Genomic DNA, 19,822 nt, shown 5'->3' on the forward strand with positions numbered 1-19,822 from the left:
TCACTTAATTGCTCGACATGACTTCGATATCTTCATATAATTCACTCGATGAATCATGAATTGGGTTATCGTAATTTTTTTTATTTATAAATATATTTGCATTTTAACTAAAAAATAAAATAATTTTAATAAGAGGGCTGAACGTGGATACCACTACCCTCCACACTCGAACCTTTTGTATTAATATACATAGAGATATCCATCGAACAAGATGGGGACGAAGATCCGTTTCTCATCTACACTCTATTTTTTTTCATTATATATTTCTACGAATTTATCCATTTATTTTGGTGGGAACGAGAATGAAAATTCTCCGCATATAAGTCGTAGGATAAGGTTCTAAAATTTATTCCCGTTTATTATTATTAAAAATAGTTATTTTAAAGAATTATTGTAATTTGTAAATTTTATTTTTTAATGATTAATTAGGAGTTGAACCAACTTGTTTTAAATTTTTGTTTCACGTATAATAATAAATAAATTATAAAATTAATATATATTTAATTGTAATGACAAATTTGGATAACATAATTTTCAAATATCATAAAAATATCTCAAACGGGTTAGTTCTATTTATTAATAAATTAATAATTAAATCAATGATAATGGTAAAACAAAATAATCTAAATAACATAAATAAATTAAAAAATCAATGTAAAAAATATTTAAAAAATTAAACAAATAAAAGCAAGACATTAAATACGACGAATGACACAAAAATCGATTGAANTAAAAAATCAATGTAAAAAATATTTAAAAAAAAACGAAATATAAAAGTCCAAACTACACAATGGAAGGTGGTCTCAGTCTTGAAAATCTGAAGAGAATAAATGTAGTAGGAGNTTTAAAAAATTAAACAAATAAAAGCAAGACATTAAATACGACGAATGACACAAAAATCGATTGAAACATAAAATTTAGGGAATAATGTGTTATAAATCCATAAGGGTAAAACGGTAACTGCACATGAACTAAAAGTTTAAAAGGAGTCGACAAATACTGATTTTTTCAAAGAAGGCGCCATTTTCTACAATAACCCTCGTTTAGTTCACTTCATTGTTCGTCGTCCTCGATATACGCCTGCAATCGTCTCTGCATCATCCTTTAAACGGTATTGTTGAAAGTTTATTCTCTAATCGACTTGTATTTTTCAGTTTTCTTCTTTAAATAATGGCGATTGCCGAAAGTTTTGTTGTATTTCATTTTGATCATTTCCTTTATTGAATCACGTTACAAATATGATTTGTAGCAATAGTTGTGGAATCAGTTTGGTTACTGAGATAATGCAGAAATAGGATGAGATTGTTAGCTGAGACTCTGATTTTTGGGTTTATTACTATGTGTACAGGTTTTTCCTTCGTTGTTTATAATTGATCGCCCGATGGCGACAGAGGAGCTTTCTTCTTGTGTGTGCTATATTCAGTTGTGCTTGTTAATAACGAATGTTTTATTTGGATTTTTGTTGTTTATTTTCCACAAGATCTTGATAATGAAGATGGACACTACCGGTCTTGAATCAGCCACTTTTTTCGGTGACGTCTTTTGATATTCCAAATTCTGTGCTTATGTGAGTGAACATGTGTAACACCCGAGCTTAGGAGGTATCAATGACTCTTGCTTTCCTTCCTAAGATTCATATACATGTAGGTCATGAGATTTTATTGTAGGCCATGAAGACCGATCAAGTCGATGAAGAAAGAAATTAGGCTCGGGATAGTTGTAATATTAAAAAAAAAGTAAAAGTCAATATTAGAGGAAAAACGGTCCTTTTGCACCTACTCCTATTTGAGGGGTCTGATTAGCTGAGACATAACAAGAAAGAGAAAGAAAGGAAAGAGAGGAACGAAGTCTTCCTTATAAGAGTGTGGAAATTTCTCCTTAGCAAACGTGTTTTAAAACCTTAAGAAGAAGACTAGAAAGAAAAATTTAGAGAAGACGATAACTGTTAGCGGTGGGTTTGGACGGTTACCGAAAGGAAAATCCAGAAAGGACCACACCTAATAATTTTGGCAATTAGTTAAGGGGCGGTGTGATGGAGAAATACTTGAGTGCATCTTGGGTTACACTCATTTTTTTGTAGCCAAATCCTTCCACAGTAGAAAAAACAAAAATATATATTAAACGAAAAAAAGAGTTTATCATGTGGCAAACTGTGGTTAGACAACTGAGTGAGCTGCAAAAAGATGGGTGCAGTTCAGGTTGCACTCGAAGTATATTTCAGGTGTGCCTGGCGTAGAGAAGAGGTTGCAAATGGAGAAAGTTAACTGTAATTTTAGTTAAAAAAGATACTTGATAGGGTACCGTCTCGAACATGGTTAGTTTTTGGATTCCTATTGATTCCAAGCTGTCCTTTTCTCTTATAAACAATTAGAAAGGTCTGGTCCACTTTGTTGTAATTGAAGGAATTGGAACTGAAGATTTTGGACAATTAACTCTCTTGATAGTTAACCAAACAAACTCCTGATATCTTTTCGGACCGCATAAACTAGTTGGTAACCATTCCGTTTTGATTTTGCCATTCCAAGAATCCCCTTGGTCTTCCTCCTGAAAAATCGGTTAGCCGAGTGTTTGGGTGGATTCGCGTGTTCTCCATGGTGAACCATGTTGAGGATTGTTAGGAGGAAGTCCCACATTGGCTAATTAAGGGATGATCATGGGTTTATAAGTAAATAATACATCTCCATTGGTACGAGGCCTTTTGGGGAAGTCCAAAAGCAAAACCATTAGAACTTATGTTCAATACTATTGTGGAGAGATCCATGATTCCTAACAATATTTTATGGGATTGCAGCGACCTGGATTGTATTATTTGCATTATTTGACAGTGAAGGAGGAAAATTGAAAGGAACTCGAATGTCAGTTGAATCTGGTTCACCTTATGTGTATGGTGTCCTGGACAATGGGTATTCATCTTTGCTTTTACTTGTCCTTCATCTTCATCGAAATAGAAACTTGTAACCCAACATCATTGGTACAAAAATCTTAACATACCCCTGAGAAAGGTAGAGAAATTTACTTCTTAACACACTGCTGTGCTTCATTCCTTCATGTACAATTGGTAATTCTTGACTATGCCAAACTTCAATATGGATTTGAGGTATTCTGATTTCCAACGTGTCTGCAGCTACCGGTACGATTTATCAGTTGAAGAAGCTGCTGAACTGTCTAGAAGAGCAATTTATCATGCAACATTCTGAGACGAGGTCAGTAACAGAGTTGCTAGTGGTATCTCCTGATTACTCCTCTCCTTATCATGTCGATATGCATATCGTATATCCATTTCTCGTTTCTATGCATAGTTTTATCTGAAATTGGGTTTTTGTTCGGTTTTGTTAGATCCCATATTTGTTTGAGAGGGAAACGAAACATTCTTTTATAAGGGTGTGGAAACCTCCCCCTAACAAATGCGTTTTAAAATCTTGAGAGGAAACCCAAAAGAAAAAACTCAAAAGAAAACAATATCTATTAGTGGTGAGCTTAAGATGTTATAAATAGTAAAATCTCACATTGGTTTGGTTAGGGAGGGAACAAAACATTCTTTATAAGGGTGTCGAATCTCTCCCTAATAGACGCGATTTAGCGATTTAGGACATGCGAGGGGTGGAATTAGCTAATTTTACTTAGTACTGTATGGTCCCATTTTAAAGCAAGACAAAATTTCAACATAGAGTTGCCTATTCAACAAATTATTCCTTCGATTTCTTTCTTGAACTACACTTCCAGCTTTACTATGCAAAAGTCTAACCTGACACACTAACATAAACTATAATATTTTTATTATAAAAAAAAATATCATTATTCTTAAAAATATTATTCAGAACATGTAGAATATTAAAATAATAATAATAAATTCCTGAGTCAATGTTACTCCATGTTGGCTGGTATTATGTTTATTCCATACCCTAATCATTCTGGCATATGCACAACTTAGCAAAGTATGATCTGAGAGATAAATTCCAAATCATTTTCTTATTCTTTGGACCTACATTTATATGAAAATGCAATAATTAAGCTAGCTTGCTATTGAAAATGTATTCAGTAATTAAAAATTTAAGAATGTAGCAGTTTTTTGCTTGAAAATTTGAATCCAACAGTTCATTTGATCTCTTTTATTTTGGTGATGACTGTTGATCCCATTGTGCAATGCAGATTGGGAATTTGTGCTTATTTTGTTAAAATGTAGGACATAGACTTGTATAGTATATCACATCATTGTTTGAGATTTAATATGATCCCTTGGACCCCAAGCTATTTATTCTTATTTTACAGCTGTCTTCACTTTTTAGCCTCAGGAACAATCATTTTATCGTACTGTTGAGGTATGGAGGACTCATAAAATATGGGCTTCCAGGTAAATTGCTTGAAAAACTTAGAATTATTGATTAATTTTGCAAGGATGGTCTATCGAATTCATAGCTACTCCTCTTACTACAGGGCTTACCTAGTCAACATTAGTCAACATTTAGATCTGGTTCTACCTAATTTTTTTAGGTTTATCCTAATATTTCTCACTTGTACGACAGTTGTTGAGCAATTTTTGGATGTTAAATAAACCTCTCCTTCATCAGAAATGACCTAGCTCAATGGGGAAATCCCAATTCATTGGACCTTTCGGTGCAATCAAATAGAAAGCTTCAAGGGGGCCGTATTCTAGTAGCCCAAACTATGTGATTGAATAAATCCTCCTTTATTTGTTGCAGGTCAAGGACTCCTTCTCCTCCCCTTCAAACTTCAATCTCAACAATAGAACAAGATCTATTTTGTATCATATCTAAGAGATTCCTGGATTTAGCAAATCGACTGCAATCTTTTTCGTCTGTGAGGATCCCAATCCCAACAGAGCACCTTCTATTAATAATAGACCATGAATTAGATCAAAATCATTCTCAACGAGTCCATTTAATGCGACCGATTTACCCTCTTTTACAATCAGTTTCGCAACAAGAACTTGATTTTTTTTCGTACTTTAGAATGGATACACAACTTTTTTTGCAATGTTGATAATGACCCATATTTTAGATGATATTTCATAGCTTGAATCATCGTTTAAAATAGTGATTTAGAGAGGAAGTGTTTGAATAAATGGTATTACTATGTTGGATAAAAGGAATTATGAGTGTTTATATGATTCGGGGAATGCCCCATTAGGGGAATGCCCCATTAAGGAGTATATAGATGTTTTAATGTAAAATCACATGCATGCTGACCAGCCTCTTATAAATGAAAGAAGAAAGACATGGATAATAAATTACATCAATTGTAGACCCAACCTTTCCAACTACTGCAACAATAATCATTAAACCTTAGATTAAGCAATACCCAAGGTAAAAATTGAACTTCTAATTCTACCTTCTATATTATTTTATTACCCCTAAATCTGTTGCTTGTTTTTGTATGTTAGGTTGAACTAAATTATTATTATTCAATGTTGCTATGTATTGGATTTGCAAATGTCTGTTTATATTTGATCCTCTTTTGTTGTAAAACTGTAATAATTTGTTACCGCTGTGGCAACAATAGTTTCATTAATTAAATTATGTGAATGATTGATTAATAGGTGAGCTTCGGAAACAATTAAAGACATATTCCGAATAATTACAGTTATTAATTAATTATTATTGTTAGTATTTTGTTCACGAACTTGTGGAATAAGGAGACTCGAACATTTGTCGTGGCATTTGTTTATTACTAAATGAAGTAGGGCATTTTGGATGTAATTTTGAAATGGTTAATATCACTTTCATACTATCAAAATCGGGTTTGAAGGATTAAAACTAGGTCTTCAGGTGATACTGGGTTTAACTGTGGCAAAATCACTATAAAGCATGTTTTAAGCACTATTTAAAGTTTTTAATCCGTGTTTAGTACGTATTTAAGATTTAAAAATTCAAACAGCGAGAAATCGAATATGTAGTAGCCGAAGTCTACTATTAGCCGATGTTGTCTTCTTTGAGCCTCCCCTCAAGGTGATTGGGAGAGGTTTCCATAATATTTTGTTCTCCCTCCAATTGATGTGGGATTTGACAATCCACCCTCATTTGGGGCTCAGCGTCCTTGTTGGCACACCAATCGGTGTCCTCCCGTGTAGAGGCTCAGCATTTTCGCTGGCACACCGTTTAGTGTCAAGCTTTGATACCATTTCTAACAACTCAAGCTCATCTTTATCAGATATTGTCTTTTTGAATTTTTCTTTTCAAACTTCCCCTTAAAATTTTAAAACACGTATGATAGGGAGAGAGGTTTTTATACCCTTATAAAAAATATTTCGTTCTCCCCACAATTGATGTGGGATTTGACAATCCACCCTCATTCGGGGCTCAGCGTCCTTATTGGCACGCCATTCAGTGTCCTCACGCTTCGAGGCTCAGCATCTTCGTTGGCACGCTGTTTGGTGTCTAGTTTTGATATCATTTCTAACAACTCAAGCTCGCAGCTAGCAAATATTGTCTTTTTTGAATTTTTCTTTCAAACTTTCCCTTAAAATTTTAAAACACGTCTATTAATGAGAGGTTTCCATACGCTTATAAAGAATATTTTGTTTTCTATCAAATCGGGAACACATATATTTAATTTAGTTAATAGTATAAAAAAGAGATAGATATTAGAATAAGCTGAGTAGAGAGTATAAAATAGAGCATATTTGTTTGTTATTTAGCTTCTAAGCATGATTTCATGATTGTGAATAAGATACAATCATCCTCTACATCTTCCCACTCAACCATATCATAATGCATTTAATACTAGTGCTTCTTATATATATATATATAACAAATGGCCCACATGAGAGCCTGCAATTAAAGGTCTGAAATGGAGGAGTGATTGTGGAACGTTAGATATTTATTATTGTTAGCTGAAGAATAATGATTGCCTTTAATAGATGGTTGATTCTCATGTTGTCTATTTTCTTACTGTGCTCACTCACGTACCTGATTATTTATCTTTTAATTTCATCTATATATTTCTAGAGTGATTCCATTTTCTAGAAAATTAATATTTATATTAGCTACATCCCTGTCTACATAGATTCTTCATAAATTTAGTTAAATGATAATAAATTGATAAATGTTTTCAAATTATTAATGCATGCAATAAATCCACCCTTGGGAATTTAAATAAATCCCATTCCAAGATCCCCCATCCATATTTGTAGTTTTCTTTTTTTTAAATTAAAAAAAAAAAATCACTAGATTTTTTTTAAAAATGTTTAAAATATTTTTCTAAATTTTAAAAATTAACCAAGTTATTTGAATGTTGTATTGGCATCACAGATAAAAATATCCACGTTGTTAAAAATTACTGAAGGGATAACCACAGTAAAAAAAAGATAATTAATTAATGGTTGTTAGAGTTTATTAGGACAAGAAACATCCAACATTATGCCCAAAGATAATGATAAAAAGGCCGACATTCATAAAGCATCTCTCCCCCCTTTGCTTTTCTTCTACTTCCCTTAATCCTTTTTGTTCAAAAAGATCGTCTCCTTTTCTTTTATATTATTTATTTTAGGCCAAACTGTAATTAAATTTATCAGAAATTCATCCATGATTTTAATAATTTGCATATTTACTATAATTTTATTATTATTTTTTTATCATTTATTTTTTATGCAAATTTTAATTAGATGTTTGAAAATAAATAAATAGATATTGTTGAAAATTGTTGGGAGGGAGTCATTCAATAATTTTGGAAAGAAATACATCTCTATTGTTACGGGCCTTTTAGGGAAGTTCAAAACAAAGTTATGAGAGCTTATGCTAAAAGTTGACAATATCATACCAGGAGAGTTGTGATTCCTAACATGGTATCAGATTAATACCCTTAACTTAATCATGTCAATAAAATTCTCAAATGTCAAATAAAGAAGGTGTGAGCCTCGAAAGTGTAGTCAAAAGTGATCAAGTGTTGAACAACGGGTGTATTTTGTTTGAGGACTCTAGATTGTTGAGGATTGTTGGGAGGAGGGAGTCTCACATTGGCTAATTTCGGGAATGATCATGGGTTTATAAGTAAGAAATACATATTCATTGGTACAAGATCGGTGGATAATAATATAATTTAATATTTGATTGGTTGATGGGGGTAAAACATTTACAATACAATTAAAAAAATTAAATTGAAAAGTATTTGGTAAATTGACATTTTTTTGGGTTAAAATATTTTTATTATTTTACGTAATTTAAAAGTTAATTTTTATTAATAATTAAAATTAGGTTGAAATGAAATGATAGAGATGAAAAGAGTAAATTTCAGCGTTAGTTTATCCTCTTGTTTATTTGTAGATGGCGGGAGGAAGATGGCAGCCATCAAAATCTCTCTCTCTCTCTCTCTCTCTCTCTCTCTCTCTCTCTCTCTCCTTTAATAGACAGCCATAGCCAACCACCTCTCCTCTTCCTCAACAACATTTCTGGTTTTCTCTTCTTCACTCTACTACTCAACCTCCACTCTCATAGCATTTCGATTCCTCTTTTTCTGGTTACTGCTTCCTTCGCCGCCGGTCGCCGTTGCTGCCTCGTTCTAGAGGGAGGACGACAGTGGTGATGATGGAGAAGAATCTGCTGTTTCTTGTCCTCGATTTGGTTTTGTTTTTTCAATTTCAGGTCTCGTTTAGGGTGTTTTCCCTCTCGCCGGACGGTCTCTCGCTTCTTTCTCTCAAGTCGGCGGTCGACCAGTCGCCTGATTCCTCTGTTTTCTCCGATTGGAACGAGGATGACTCTACGCCTTGCCGATGGTCTGGCATTTCTTGTATGAATGTTTCTGGCGACTCGCGTGTCGTTGGGATTGCTCTCTCTGGTAAGAATCTCCATGGCTATATTCCTTCTGAGCTTGGGTCGCTTGTCTATCTCCGGCGATTGAACCTCCATAACAATAATTTCTACGGCTCCATACCTGAGCAGTTGTTTAATGCTACCTCATTGCATAGCTTATTTCTCTATAGCAATAATCTATCTGGTTCTTTTCCCCCTTCGATCTGCAACATTCCGAGGCTTCAGAACCTCGATCTCTCCAATAATTCTCTCGCCGGACCAATTCCCGACGAATTGAAGAATTGTAAACAGTTGCAGCATTTAATACTCGCCAGAAATCAATTTGACGGAGAAATCCCGTCTGGTATGTGGTCAAGGATGGATAATTTACTTCAACTCGATCTCTCATCCAACGATTTCAGTGGATCGATTCCGGAGGATTTGGGGGAACTGAAGACACTTACCGGTACGCTGAACCTGTCCTTCAATCATTTATCGGGTAAAATTCCGAAGACTCTCGGAGATTTGCCGGTGACGGTGAGTTTCGACCTTCGGAGCAACAATCTGAGCGGAAGCATACCTCAGACGGGTTCCTTCGCGAATCAGGGACCGACTGCATTTCTCAATAACCCCGACTTGTGCGGATTTCCTCTTCAGAAATCTTGTGGGAATTCAGAACGTGGCTCACCGGGTAATACGGATTCTAAGCCATCTTACATTGCTCCTAGAAAAGGATTGAGCGCCGGACTAATCATTCTCATCTCGGCCGCCGACGCGGCCGGAGTAGCGTTTATCGGCCTGATAATAGTGTACATATATTGGCGAAGGAAGGACGATTCGAACGGCTGTAGCTGTACGGCCAAAAGAAAATTCGGTGGGAACCAGAAAGATTTCTGCGGTTTTCCTTGTATGAATGGACAAGATAAGAATGAGGAGTCCGAAATGGAGGAACCGGAGAACAGTGACAGAAGCAAAGAAGAAGGAGGGCTTGTGGCCATAGACAAAGGCTTTACGTTCGAGCTCGACGAGCTACTGAGAGCATCAGCCTATGTGCTGGGAAAGAGTGGACTAGGGATTGTGTACAAAGTGGTCCTTGGAAATGGGATTCCGGTGGCCGTACGGCGGGTGGGCGAAGGCGGAGAACAGAGGTATAAAGAGTTCGTGGCGGAGGTGCAGGCCATTGGAAGGGTAAAGCATCCCAATATCGTGAAACTGAGAGCTTATTATTGGGCGCCGGATGAGAAGCTTTTGATCAGTGATTTTATCTCCAATGGAAACTTGGCCTCTGCACTTCGCGGTTAGTCCCTTAATTCCTTTGCATTTCATTATCTGATTGCTCTGTTCTTGTCTGAATCTGCTGGTTGAACGGCGACCCAAAACTCCTCCCTCAATCTTGCCTTTCTGTTTTGGGATTAATTTTATTTCACTCTTCATGATCACATTGCTGGGATTTAGCTCTCTACGACACAAAATACCAGTAGTTATTACATTAGTCAACTAACTCTCCTACCCGTGATAGCTTTTTGGAACGTGGGTTCCACCCGGCCTACTGTTTGATGATTTTGGGCCCTTCATCGATGATCTCTCGACGGCGTAGACATAATTAATGCAAAGCTCTTTTTAACTTTTATCTGGTTGGAGTGGGGGAGAAAATTCCCGTCTGGGATATTTGTTTTTTAGTTTTGGGTCGGTGCTTGACTTGGAGGGATCCTGTTGGGCATAATGGTTGGCTGCCTAATGCCATTGCCGAGCGTGGGATCCAACGATGGATGGCCCCATTCCCCGTGCTCACTCCACTTTCCACGCAGCCCTGAATTGCAGGCGCTGCTCCTTACGCATTCGAATGTTTTGTGTAACAGCCCATGAGATCCCACATGATTCGAGATCGAAACAAATCATTTCTCATCACACCTTTTAAAACTTTGAGAGAAAAAGACAATACTGGCTTCCTATGAGTTTGGGCTGTTACAAATGACATCAAAATCAAACACCAGACTAGTGTTAGTGAAGACGGCCCCGAATGGGTAAATTGTGAGATCTCGTCTCAGTTGAAGAGAGGAACAAAACACTCTTATAAGAGTGTGGAAACCTCTCTTCTCACATCAGTTGGAGAGGAGAACAAAACACTCTTGTAATAGTGTAGAAACCTCTCTTAAAACCTCGAGGGGAAGCCCAGAAAGTGAGATTCCATATCAGTTAGAGAGGGGAACAAAACCCTATTTAAAGAGTGTGGAAACCTCTCTTAAAACCTTGAGAGAAAATCTGGAAGAGAAAACTCAAAGAAGACAATATCTTATCTGCTTAGTTGTATTTTAAGTCTAGTAATCAAATAGTCAAACCTTACCTGTACCAATAATTCTCGATACACCCGCTCTTAATAAGGGTAATTAAGGATGATTAAAGTACAGATTAGTGAAAATAACTTTCATTATAACTTAGTTTATGTCTTAGAACTTACCTTATGCAACTTAGCTGTGGTTTTACCAAAGTTCAAATGAAACTTTAATACAATAGATGAAACCCACTAAGTGTATTGGTTTAATTGGCGTGATGCATATATCTTTCTGATGTCGCACTGACGTTGTCAACGAAACAGGGAGAAACGGGCAGCCATCTTCAGTGCTTTCATGGTCAACGAGACTGAGAATTGCCAAGGGAACCGCAAGGGGGTTGGCTTATCTACACGAATGCAGTCCAAGAAAATTCGTCCATGGCGACATCAAGCCCTCCAACATTCTCCTCGACAACGATTTCCAGCCCCACATCTCTGACTTCGGCCTCAACCGTTTAATCAGCATCACCGGCAACAACCCCTCCTCCTCCGGCGGCCTAATTGGCGGCGCCTTCTCATACCTCAAGTCCGTCCAAACCGAACGCACCAACAACTACTGCGCGCCGGAGGCCCGTGCCCCTGGCGGTCGTCCCACCCAAAAATGGGACGTCTATTCCTTCGGAGTCATGGTCCTCGAATTGCTCACCGGAAAGTCACCGGAGCTTTCTCCCAACACGTCGACTTCTTTGGAGATTCCAGATTTGGTGAGATGGGTCAGAAAAGGATTTGAAGAAGCAATGCCATTGTCGGATTTGGTTGACCCTGCTCTGCTACAAGAAGTACATGCCAAGAAAGAGGTCCTCGCCGTATTCCACGTGGCGCTCGCTTGTACAGAGAGCGACCCGGAACTCCGGCCCAGAATGAAAACAGTGTCAGAGAGTTTCGACAGGATGGGATCGTAAGAAATAATCGTGATTTAATGAACATGGCCGCCATTGTTGTACCAGTCAAGCTGCTACTGTAATTGCGAGTATTATGTACTCTCGCAGGAGCCAATCAATTTTTACGCCAAGAAAGATTAGGTTGGGCACAAAATTGTCCATGGAGATGGGTTTCTTCTTTTTTCCCCTTTCGATTCTGTAATTGCTATTTTTCTTCTCTGATCTTTATGCTATAATTTGTTCTTATTTTTCATTTTGCAATTTCACATGAGGAAAGTAAGTATCAATGTTCTTGAATTTGAAAATTTTGAGATAAGATGCTTAGAATCCAACCACTTTGTTTAATTAAGATGCAGTGTCACAATTACATGACATTTTTTATTTCTTTCTGTGAAGTGAAATCTGTCATCAATTCGTGAAAGATTATAAGTACCATCCATGTTCATATTCTGCACGTAGAAGCCTTTAAATAGAAAAGCCTTTGATACCGACTGCCCAACTAATGATGGCAGTCCAAATTAGCTGATTTAGCACCCTATGCTAAATAACAAGACCATAGGTGTTAAAAAAAAAACACCTCAATAATTCTAACATTTTGATCCCAAAATAATATATAAAAATATATATTGAAATTGAATTTTAATTCTTAATTAAATATTTAAAAATTAATAAATAGATGGTTAATGAATTAATATTTTACTTACAAAAAAAAATTGAATAAATGATTCCAACCACTGGAACCAACTTAATTAAAAAAAAAAAATGATTGAATTGTGTTGAGTTTATTATTAAGTAATTGAGTTGGGTCTAAACAATGTCTTAATCCAACCCAACCTACCAACGTTCCTACAAACCACATTTGATCGTTTCATTAAGCTTACTAATACAACTTTTGGTTATAATTTATTTAGTATAAACTTTGTATTTGGATGAAAACTACATTAAAAAATGTTATAAATTTTGGGTAATTACAATTTAGTGTAATTGTATTTTATTAATATATTTTAAGACTTTTTATTTATTATAATTACATAAGGTTAATTATGACCAAATATGATCTTTTGGCGAGCCATTCGAACCTCAAAAAAGTATTACAGAAAGATTTGATCAACCAGAATCATTCAAAATAGATCTTACCTGTGATGGATTGAATCATTCAATCAATAAGTTAATTCGAATCTTTCTCTCCTTATATAGATTCCCTATCAGGTTCCTCTCTTTCCCTTCGCTTTCTTTTCCGCCATTGCTTCTTCTGCTTTTAGCTACGTATAGCTCACAAGTTATGCTCTTGTATCTGCATGCGTTTGTATCTAACGCCGTAAGTAATACAAACAAAAATTGGTGACCGGAATCCGCCATCTGTTCAGTTCAATTTCGTTTTGGATTGCAGTTAAAATGATTGCCTTGTTTAATTTCTGCTGCTACTAGAGCATGAATACTCCATTCATTCACTAGATTAAATAATTATTTATGAAGGCAAAAACATGGTGTGAACGAAGGTAGTAGGTACTCCTTTGTTTGGATTTTTGTGAGATCCCGCATCGGTTGGAGAGGGGAACAAAACATTTCTTGTAAGTGTGTGGAAATGCAGACATGTTTTAAAACCACGAGGCTGATGGCGGTACGTAACGGGCCAAAACGGACAATATTTGCTAGCGGTGAGCTTGGATTATTACAAATGGTATCAAATGAAGACACTGGGCGATGTGCCAGTGAGAAGGCTGAGCTCTGTAAGAGGTGGACATGAGGCGGTGTGTCAGCAAGGACGTTGGGTCCCAAAGGGGGGTGGATTAGGGGCCCACATCGTTGGAGAAGGGAATGAGTGCTAGCGAAGATATTGGGTCCTAAAGGGGTTGGATTGTGAGATCCCCACATCGGTTGGGGAGAAGAACGAAACATTCTTTATAAGAGTGTGGAAGATTCTCCCTAGTAGATGCATTTTAAAAACCTTGAAGAGAATCCTGAATGGGAAAGCCCAAAAAAGACAATATCTGCTAGCGGTAGGCGAATTTTAGTCAGGCCTCTTCAATTTCTTACCGTTGAATCGTTGGGAATATACGTATGTACTATATACTGTTCCTATTCCTCAATCTGGTTGATGAATCATGGTCGAAGCTGAATATATAACTGATGAGCTATTAACTCTTATCAATGGTTGATATGAACCACGACCAAAGAATTTCCATACCTCAAGGTCCAATTACAAGGACGAGAGCCAAGAAGCTACAACAAACATTATACAGTTATATTCAAGCTATGGTGAGCTCATCAAAGGAAATTCTAGAAGACGCTGGAGACCTCCTTTATATGTTGTGGAAAGTTGAGGTTCAAGAAAGAGATGAATTAAATGCACTTTAAGTTGCATTTAATGAACTCCGCTGAATTTAAGAAACTAGTCCACTAATAAGAATGACTAATAATCACATTTTATTAATTGCATTATTTAATTATAGTTTAACTATTTGTTTGTCTTATTTAAACTAGTTTTAAATATAGGAGTTAAGGTTATATTGTAACCCACATAGGTTACTATATTCCACCATTAACTAGCCATTTTAATATGGAGGTTATGGGTATTTCTCATTTATTAGCCCATTTAATTTGGGAGTTATGTATGACATAGGTTAAGGTTGTAAAGGCTATATAAAGCCTTGTATGTTGTATTTGTAGGGAGACTTGGAAAATACAGTAAAAGAAGCATTTGTGCTTTTCTTTAGCCAATGACTAAGTTTCTTTGCAATTCTATGTAGTTTAGGTTGCATGTAGAATCATTTAAGCTCGACATGATCAATCTTGCTTGTGGAGTGATTCGAATCTCAATCAAGTGTTATTGCCTTGAGATATTCGATCAACAAGGTAATCCGAATCTTATTCCCCTTGTATTGATTCCTTATCATATCAATGGTCCCGTTACACCATTCTATTATTGAGTGCATTAAATTGCCATCATGAGATGAACTAGACCAAATTATCAATCCTTTATCTGTTCTAGACTCGTATGAGTAATTTGACATGAAGCTGTACCTATCCTTCTGGCTTTTGTTGACTAAGGATGATAGCTCTTAGCCTGCTGATAAGGCTAGAGTAACAGACTGGATCTGATGCTAGCTAATGAACTTTGAAAGCTGCAATGAGATTTTGTACTTCTAATTGTTGACTGTATGATTGTAGCAGCCATGCTAATAACTGTGTTCAAAGCTTTCTAGGGTGCCCTTTGTTCTTGACTCTTGGGAGAGCTTCTGAATTTTCTTTATCCTTAATGACAATTTTCTTTTTCCTGTAGACCGGCTGCACTCATAGGCAGTTGGCACTTGCCTGTCCGGTTGGAGAGGGGAACAAAACATTCTTTATAAGGGTGTGAAAACTTCTCCCTAGTAGACGCGTTTTAAAAACCTTGAGGGGAAGCTTGAAAAAGAAAGTCCAAAGAGGACAATATCTGCTAGCGGTGGGCTTGGGCTGTTACATTGTGTCCGTTATCAGTGACAACCATTGTTAACCTTGAATTGCTCTCGTGTCCGCTGCCGGCATTTTCTGGAAGGATTCTTATCTTAGTTGCCTTTCTCAGTTGACACAATTCTGAAAACTGTTCTAGTTCGTTAACTTCGTTTGTCAAGTATTTGTATATGCAGGTTATGTTGAGGATTATTAGGAGTGAGTCCGACATTGGTTAATTTAGTGGAAGATCATGGGTTTATAAGTGAAGAATACTATCTCCATTGGTACAAGGCCTTTTGGGGAAGCCCAAAACAAAGTCACGTGAGCTTATGCTCAAAGTGGACAATATCATACCATTGTGGAGAGTCGTGATTCCTAATAGGTTACTCGTCGGTGGAAACTCATATGATGTGATGTATTCTAAGTGTAACCTTATGGATTACACATTTTGTGGGAAGCCATTACTCATTCATTTGATGGTCAAAGCTCATTTAACTTCAAGAATGATGCCCACATGTTCCTGTGTTATTTCTGATGGACGGCAACTTGCTTTCCTCCTTATCCCAGCATTCATTACAATCCGACTCGCCGTACTATGGTCGTTGGAACAGGTGAATTATTGAGCCCTTGGTAGTTTCGGGATGCCTTACAATTTACAATGGAAAATGGGAATGTTTATTCATCTTTTTGGTTGAAACCTCCTCTGCATTTATTATTGGAGGCTTGTTTTTAATGTGGTGGTTCCCTTGAGGCCCTCGATTTGACATGTATGAAATCGTTCTTTGATAGTTGAGACTTCATAGAGAGTGATCGAGCGAGGAAGACAGGTAAATTACAATTCCATCGTATATTGATGTTCGGTGTAAATAAATTCTTACCCTAGCTAGGAAAGGAAGAGATTCATGGTATATGAGTCTGTTAAGGATATTTAGTACTAAATTATAGTTTACCATATATATCATATTTGATATTTTATTATAAGGCAAATATCTAGATATTTGCCTCCTTACCAAATGTATCTTTTTCATTTATTGTTATTTCTATTTATTACTCTTTTTGCATATATCCTGTTAATTTGTTTGATTATAAATACTTTAATTTGTTTGATTATAAATAGATAACTTTCACACCATTTAGATGTGGTGGATTAAACAAACATTCTCAGGTATGAATGTTTTTTGGTTGATATACACAAAGTAGATAATATTAATACTATTTGTAGCCTCGTAGAGACGCACAGAGCGTAATATGATCGATTCAAGGAGATGTTATTTTATTATGTAGTGTTTATACCTTAGCTTATTTTGATTATGTTGGTATTGGATCTTTTTTTGTGGAGGAATGGCTTGGACATATATAGACAGCCACTTGGTTTGTCCCTGTTGGTAGTGAAGCTTGAGGGGCCAATGGCGTGTGTGAGATGGAATCTCCTACTCTTTAAATGCTATAGCTTGCGCTTGCATTTGGTAGACGTGAAATTCAAGGTATGTAAATGCAATTGATGAGGTTTTTAGAAGAATGTTTAAATCATTTTTTTACTATTGGTTTATGTAATAGATTTGTCTTTCTTTTGGTAGGACCATGACCTAATTATCACTCATGTTAAACCATGAGTAGTAAATTTAAACAGTGAATTCCTTCTTAACATCCACTTTTTACCTTCAAATAACCCTCCACTTCCCCATTTTTCACACGCTCGTTTTACTGGTTGAAATGTTAATACGTACCATTCACTTATTCGCGCATGTTAAAGTATTGTACTCCCTTTCATAATGACAAACCAAATACTATGGCATTTCAGAGTATTGTCATCTGCACACAGAGTAAAGATTTTTTGGTTCGACATTATTTGGGAGGCAAGAATTTGAACTTTTAACTTGTGGGTATGTCTATGCACTTTAACCTTTTACTTATTCGTCGGTTTGTCAAACCTTAACCATGTGAGACTTTAACACAACCAAAAATCTTTGGCGGCTTGATCCCATGGTGTATCAGGTGACAATCTTATTCATAAATAAAATATTAGTTTCTGTATGTCGGATTAGTACGAAAATTTGAATCTTTAATAGTACATATGCCTTAACTTCTCACTGGTTTGCCCAATAGTTTATTACATAATCCTCTAAAGTTGAATCCAATCAGAGGGTAGAAAAAGCAACAGTAATATGTTGGGGTGAAAAGGTAGAGTGGGTAAGAAAATTTTGATTAGACGAAGCAATGATGCTGTCTTGGATTCGGAGTAAAGTCGTCTACTAAATTAACAGTTCCTTAATGATATTTTTTAGAGTTATTTAAAAAGTTTATAAAGATATTATTGAAACTTTTAAAAATTTAAAGATATTTTAAGACAATACCATTTTAAAAGTATTATTATTAATTTATTCTTTGTTTTTTAGTATAAAAATATAAAAAAAATATATTTATCACTCTTTGTTTTGATATAATAAACATGCTGTAAACTATAATTATGTTTCCATTTTCATATAAAGTAACTGTCTCTTTAAATGGAATAACATATCTCCATTTATTTTAATTTTTCAACCTTGATAATCCAAATCTTAAATAAATAAATATATCACAAATTGATATCATTTCTCTAAGTTTCTTTTTTTTTTTTTTTTTTTTTTTTTTTTTTTTTTTTTTTTTTTTTTTTTTTTTTTTTTTTTTTTTTTTTTTTTTTTTTTTTTTTTNTTTAAAAAAAACTGAATTCATAATAATAGAATATTATATAAATTTTAATTAATATATAAAATATTGTCGAAATTATACAGCCCCTAAAGCATCCTTTTATTGCATATATATATATATATATATATATATACACACACAAAGGCCCCACTCCCAGTAAATGCCATTACTTCACTTTGAAGACCAATCAACAACGCCCTGCCAACACGACCTGACCCATATCGACAGATCCTTTCCCTTTCTTGAACAAATTTTTGTGTTCCTCTTGCCATCGCCATGTTACACGATCGGTAGGGGACAGATTCTGGCGACCAAAAATGGGGAATTGTGTTCTTATTCGTAGAGACCAAAAATCTGACCCCAAATTCAAGTGGTCGGTCGGTTCCGGTGCGCTCGTCAATGTCCGTGTGCCGATCCCGACCGAGCTCGACCAAGCCAACGGCAGGCTCTGTTCCAGTCCGCCGTCTTCTCATCTTCCCAGCTCGCCTGAATTCGGTTCGATTCCAACCCCCTCTTTGATTTTGTTCTTGATTTTTAAGTGATTAATGCAATTTTGTACTTGATTTTAAGTGATTTTGAAATATGGATTAAAATTAATGCAGGTAAGGGCGATGAGATGTTCTTCGATTCTCAGGCTTGGTTGGATTCTGATAACGATGATTTCTTCAGCGTTAACGGAGGTTAGAATTTTAAAAACTTCCATTAGTTTGATTTATGTGAAATTCATGTTAATAATCACGAACCTCCACAATGGTATGATATTGTCATTTTGAACCTAAGCCTCAACAATTTTGATCTTGGCTTGTTGTTTATGAGCAGATAACACGCCGTCGTGCAGCAGCACTCCGATATGGCGTCCGAACGCCGTCGAGACGCCGGCGGTGGAGCCATCGCCGGAGGGAACGAAGAAGCTGCTAATTGAGCTGTTTCGCGAGAGCTTTGATAGCGAGCATGGAAGAACAATTGGGACTGCAACGAGTAATGGTCACATTGGGGTGGTGATTATGGAAGGTAATAATAATAATAATAGCAAGCCAAATTGTGGCGGGCGTTCAAGATCGGTGAAAGGGAAATCGGCGCAGTCCACGGCGTGGTGCATTCCGGTTCCGAAATTGGCGCGGAGTCTCAGCCTTAGCGACAAAAAGAAGAGGCTGCTCAGCCCTTGCCGCGGCGGTGGACCAGTGCACCCTTGAGCCCGTTGTTTTCCTTGTGAATCTGTATGTAAACTACTGGACTGGGAATGGTTTTGAACTCTATAAGATTTATGTTTTTTTTTCTTCAAATGGTTTTAATTAGATTTATCTTTTATCTCTTTAATTTTGGTCCAATTAAATTGTACTTAACATTAAATAATAAATAATTGTTGTTTTAATACATTCTTTCAAATTTTAAAAATACTAAATTAATAAAAAAAATATTTATACTCAGATTTATCTCAAAAAATACTTATAAGATTTATTTTTTACTAACCCTATTACTAAACTTTTTTAAAAATTCAAAATTACTCTTACCATTAGTACTGTGTTTAAAAAATACTCATAATATTTTACTATTTTTCAAATTTATACGGAACAAGATTCACAAAATTTATTACCGTAGTGTATGGACTAAAATGATCTATCAACATCGTGTATAGATTAATTTTAAACTTTTTAATGTTACTTTTAAAAGTCAGAGTGTACTAAGAAATGTGATACTAATGGTAAGATTTTTTTTTCTTCCCGTCAGTTTAAGGTATTTTT

General features: G+C 35.8%; 2 protein-coding genes and 1 long non-coding RNA gene across 4 annotated transcripts; all 3 read left to right on the forward strand.

The window, feature by feature from the left end:
* The first annotated feature begins 1,019 nt into the window (after positions 1-1,019).
* LOC111791752 lies at positions 1,020-3,393 on the forward strand. Of its 2 annotated transcripts, XR_002814685.1 has the most exons (4): positions 1,020-1,111; positions 1,481-1,601; positions 2,792-2,903; positions 3,125-3,393. It is a non-coding gene; the product is annotated as an uncharacterized LOC111791752 (long non-coding RNA). The 2 variants fall into 2 exon arrangements; XR_002814683.1 differs by having other exon boundaries at positions 2,792-3,393.
* A 4,889-nt stretch (positions 3,394-8,282) lies between these two features.
* LOC111804070 (receptor protein kinase-like protein ZAR1) lies at positions 8,283-12,301 on the forward strand. Its single transcript, XM_023688755.1, has 2 exons — positions 8,283-10,041; positions 11,341-12,301. The coding sequence occupies exons 1-2, from the start codon at positions 8,538-8,540 to the stop codon at positions 11,976-11,978; spliced, it is 2,142 nt and encodes a 713-aa protein (XP_023544523.1). The 5' UTR covers positions 8,283-8,537; the 3' UTR covers positions 11,979-12,301.
* A 5,959-nt stretch (positions 12,302-18,260) lies between these two features.
* Positions 18,261-19,392, forward strand: LOC111801452 (uncharacterized protein At3g27210-like). Its single transcript, XM_023685458.1, has 3 exons — positions 18,261-18,575; positions 18,683-18,760; positions 18,900-19,392. Exons 1-3 carry the CDS (start codon positions 18,398-18,400, stop codon positions 19,271-19,273), a joined length of 630 nt encoding a protein of 209 aa, XP_023541226.1. The 5' UTR covers positions 18,261-18,397; the 3' UTR covers positions 19,274-19,392.
* Positions 19,393-19,822: the final 430 nt, after the last annotated feature.

This window comes from Cucurbita pepo, chromosome LG01 (assembly GCF_002806865.2).
Source record: "Cucurbita pepo subsp. pepo cultivar mu-cu-16 chromosome LG01, ASM280686v2, whole genome shotgun sequence".
In the NCBI taxonomy this organism is placed as follows: domain Eukaryota; kingdom Viridiplantae; phylum Streptophyta; class Magnoliopsida; order Cucurbitales; family Cucurbitaceae; genus Cucurbita; species Cucurbita pepo.